This window comes from Seriola lalandi, unplaced genomic scaffold (genome assembly GCF_002814215.2).
Source record: "Seriola lalandi dorsalis isolate HSWRI2012SDOR001 ecotype SW California unplaced genomic scaffold, Sedor1 jcf7180002054615, whole genome shotgun sequence".
NCBI lineage: Eukaryota > Metazoa > Chordata > Actinopteri > Carangiformes > Carangidae > Seriola > Seriola lalandi.
The window spans coordinates 76,049-79,665 of NW_019525168.1; the positions used below are offsets into that span (position 1 = coordinate 76,049).

A 3,617-nucleotide genomic window follows, 5' to 3' on the forward strand; every position below is an offset into this window, starting at 1 on the left:
TCTATCGCTCTATATAATATCTCCAGTGATATTTGGGTTTCTGTGTGTTTATCCCTGTGTATCCCATCATGCCCTCCACCCTGAGTCATCCTGAAGATCTAATAATACTCCATGTCTCTGCTGCTATTTCAGGCCTGGAGGGGGTGTACATGTAGGGGGGGGGTAATGGGGCTGAGAAGACTCCCCCTCTCTCTCCATGTCTCTAGCTCTCTCGACCTCTCTCACAGGGCAGCTGGGGTGGGCTAAACTGGAACATGGACACACACAAACATAGTTAGTGTGAGGGGGGAGTGGGGGGGCTACAGCTGCTCAGTGACACACACTCTGACGACCAGGACCCTGAAACCTGGAGCTTCGCTGAGTTTCACACATGTAGGGTTCGACTGGAGTCACTTCCTCGGCGCTGGAGCTCAGTGGATCTCTGAGAGGTCGGTTCTGCGGTCGCTGCAGACTGGACTGAGAGAACAAACACGTAGATCACAGCTCTTCTTCATGGTGACAGGAGGTGAGTGACAGAGCGTCAACCGTTCAGTGTGTGAACAGTCAGTCCAGTTAATCATCCATTCAGTCAGTCAGTCATTAGTTAGGAGCCTGTCCTTTGGTCCCTGATTCAAATTCCAGCAGCATTATGTCTTTATGGGTTTGACTACCAGCTCTAATAATAGCTCTGATAAATCAACTGGTCACATGACCTGTTTGTTTTAATAGAAGCCGATCTGATCTGTTTTCCCGCTCATGAGACATCCTTACAACCGTTCTCCTCCAGTCTCAGGTCCCCGCGTCCTGGTCTCCATTACTCTGATGTGTGAGACTGAGATCAGAGTGAACGAGCCTCCAACAGAACCACCAGCAGTGAGTCAGACAACAAGCTGTGGATAGAGTTTACTGTGTACTGTGAACACATCACAACAGCTGCCATCACTCACACTTCACTGCTGAACAGGAGAAATTCTTCATTACAAATTGTAAAAGAGCGAGAATGAGAGTCCACTTCCCTCAAACATGATCTCAGTGGATCAATAAACTCATCATAATATATAATAAACTTGTGTCCTTCAGTCAGAGCAGCTGGTTGGTTCTGTGCTGAGCTACATGCTGTTAGCTCTCATGGCGTCTGGAAGCTAACACTGTGGAGAGCTACACCATATATTCACCTGAAGAGAGGAGTTGATGAGTGCCACCTTCATCTCTTCATCTCTTCTTCTCTTCTTCTCTTCTTCTCTTCATCTCTTTCATCTCTTCATCTCTTTCATCTCTTCCTCTCTTCATCTCTTCTTTTCTTCATCTCTTCATCTCTTTCATCTCTTCTTCTCTTCGTCTCTTCTTCTCTTCTTCTCTTCTTCTCTTCATCTCTTCATCTCTTCTTCTCTTCTTCTCTTCATCTCTTCTTCTCTTTCATCTCTTCCTCTCTTTCATCTCTTCTTCTCTTCATCTCTTCTTCTCTTCTTCTCTTCATCTCTTTCATCTCTTCCTCTCTTTCATCTCATCTCTTCATCTCTTCTTCTCTTCTTCTCTTCATCTCTTCTTCTCTCTTCTCTTCATCTCTTCTTCTCTTCATCTCTTCTTTTCTTCTTCTCTTCCTCTCTTCTTCTCTTCTTCTCTTCTTTTCTTCTTCTCTTCATCTCTTCTTCTCTTCATCTCTTTCATCTCTTCATCTCTTCTTCTCTTCTTCTCTTTCATCTCTTCTTCTCTTCCTCTCTTCTTCTCTTCATCTCTTCTTCTCTTCATCTCTTCTTTTCTTCTTCTCTTCATCTCCTCGTCTCCTCATCTCTTCTCTCCTCCAGAGGTGGAGAGATGTCGAGGCCTCCTTCCTCTCAGACGACCCCCCAGCTCTACAGGGTCAGTGACAGAGACCTGACCGAGATCGAGCTTCACTCTGTGGACTCCATCAACGACCTGCATCGAACACACCACGAACACAAAGGTACACACACACACACACACACACACACACACACACACTCTCTCTCTCTCTCTCTGACAGTGTGTGTTTTCAGGGATGCGGCCTCCTCGTCCTGCTTACACACCGTCTCCCAATGGAAACCTCTTCACTCGTGACATCACAGCTGTCAATCAAAGAGGTCCTCCTGTCAGCAGCCAATGGCAGAGCCATCTGCAGGACATGTTGACGCCCAGTTCATCTCGAGCGTACGCGCTGGGCTGTGCTATCATCACTCTGCTCCTGCTAACTGTGTTCCTCATCTTCTACTTCCTGGGTGAGACGTCAGATTCTTCCACTTTCATTTGTTCATCCAGATGTTTCCTGATGTGTGACCACACTGTGTCTGCTCCTCTTCCAGTCCAGCAGGGCGGCGCCATCCGGATGCTGACGGAGGCAGTGAGGGAGAAAGAGGCTGCAGCCACAGAGCTGTCTCTGCTGATCCAAGAGCTGCAAGCACTGAGACACAACCTGACAGCGACGAGAGGACGGACATGAGGGACACCTGCACAGGAGACCAAACACACCTGATGTTCACTTTTAATATTAGTGCAGCAGACAACTGTAATAATCTCTCAGCACCCGGATCAGTCTGTTAATTCCTCCGGAGACATTCATCTGAAAAATCCCATTAGACACTTCAAATTTAAAAATATTCAAAATGGCCGCCATTTCTGGCACAAGAAACACATTTTAATTTAATTTTACCTGCGAGACGGATCTCAAAGATCTGAGTCATGAAATGTTTTAGACAGTGAGGACGTTAAACTCACCACTCTTCTTCATGTTTGAACTGTTGTTCATTAATGCTGCATTCGGTTTAACGTCCATGTTCTGTTGGTTGTGTGAGGAAGTCGTTCAGCTCTAATTAACAAAGAGACCAGACTCCTGTAGTGATTAATGTCGTCTGTTAATTAGCCTCATTAGCCTCAGTGTTTCCTGTAGCTGTGGTGTGGGTAAAAACAGATCTCTGCTTCCCAGCATTTTCCTCTATGTAAACTTACTGTAATATTTTTGTATTATGGATTTATATGTGAACTTCACCTTTATTAAAATAAACAAAAATAAACAGATAAATTCACAAATGTATTTAATGATTTTCATGTGTTTTTATTACAACGTGAACACCTCATGTTCAGTTTGACACTCCTGTCCCGTCCAGCCCGGGTAGCACTGACACATGAAGTGGTTGTGAAGAAGTTTGACACCGGGGGGGTCATGAGGGTCTGAGGTCTTAGCAGGACCTGAAGAAACCATGTGACCAGAGGTGGGGCGTCGCCTGGTGCAGCGCCCGTTGCCGTGGCAAAGTTGATGGCTGCAGCGCCGAGTGTCTGACCTCAGAGAGCGTACGAAGGGACCCAAGACTGTGAGGATGTAGTCTCTGAGGAGGATGCACTGATGCTGGGGGGGGGGGGGGACAGGAGAGAGGGTCACACACACACACACACACACACACACACACATAAAAAATTACCTCACACACACTTTACACACCTTGGATTTGGCAAATTTCAGCTCCCCCCACAGCACCGCTCCAGCAGCTCCGAGTGAAGCACTCTCCCCGAGTGTGTGCACCAGGTCTGTCTACACACACACACACACACACACACACACACACACACACACACACATATTAAACTGTTAACAATATGGTTTCCGTGTCGATGCTGTGACAGAT

The 3,617-nt window shown here is 46.6% G+C and overlaps 2 protein-coding genes across 4 annotated transcripts in view; one reads left to right on the forward strand and one right to left on the reverse strand.

Annotated features, from left to right (window-relative positions):
* Positions 1 to 282: 282 nt before the first annotated feature.
* Positions 283 to 3,028, forward strand: LOC147818353 (uncharacterized). 3 transcript variants are annotated; one of them, XM_087177629.1, is made up of 5 exons: positions 283 to 505; positions 767 to 852; positions 1,785 to 1,924; positions 1,998 to 2,216; positions 2,301 to 3,028. In XM_087177629.1, the coding sequence occupies exons 3-5, from the start codon at positions 1,795 to 1,797 to the stop codon at positions 2,435 to 2,437; spliced, it is 486 nt and encodes a 161-aa protein (XP_087033755.1). In that variant the 5' UTR covers positions 283 to 505; positions 767 to 852; positions 1,785 to 1,794; the 3' UTR covers positions 2,438 to 3,028. The 3 variants fall into 3 exon arrangements, with proteins under 3 accessions (XP_087033755.1, XP_087033756.1, XP_087033754.1); XM_087177630.1 differs by lacking the exon at positions 767 to 852 and having other exon boundaries at positions 283 to 472; XM_087177628.1 differs by lacking the exon at positions 767 to 852 and having other exon boundaries at positions 285 to 505.
* hyal3 (hyaluronidase 3) overlaps positions 3,013 to 3,617 on the reverse strand; it is a gene marked incomplete at its 5' end in the record, with an annotated part of 3,370 nt that continues 2,765 nt past the window's right edge. Inside the window, 2 exons of the mRNA XM_023419983.2 lie at positions 3,013 to 3,340; positions 3,434 to 3,523. Of these exons, the coding sequence (XP_023275751.1) occupies positions 3,053 to 3,340; positions 3,434 to 3,523 (378 nt within the window). The remainder of the gene's footprint in view (positions 3,341 to 3,433; positions 3,524 to 3,617) is intronic.

What these genes read in the sequence shown, in the direction of transcription:
- LOC147818353 (XM_087177629.1), top strand. Translation starts at nt 1,795, where the DNA reads ATGTCGAGGCCTCCTTCCTCTCAGACGACCCCCCAGCTCTACAGGGTC. An exon ending in AACACACCACGAACACAAAG is followed by an intron (nt 1,925 to 1,997) that starts GTACACACACAC and finishes GTGTGTTTTCAG; the next exon opens with GGATGCGGCCTCCTCGTCCT. An exon ending in CCTCATCTTCTACTTCCTGG is followed by an intron (nt 2,217 to 2,300) that starts GTGAGACGTCAG and finishes CTCCTCTTCCAG; the next exon opens with TCCAGCAGGGCGGCGCCATC.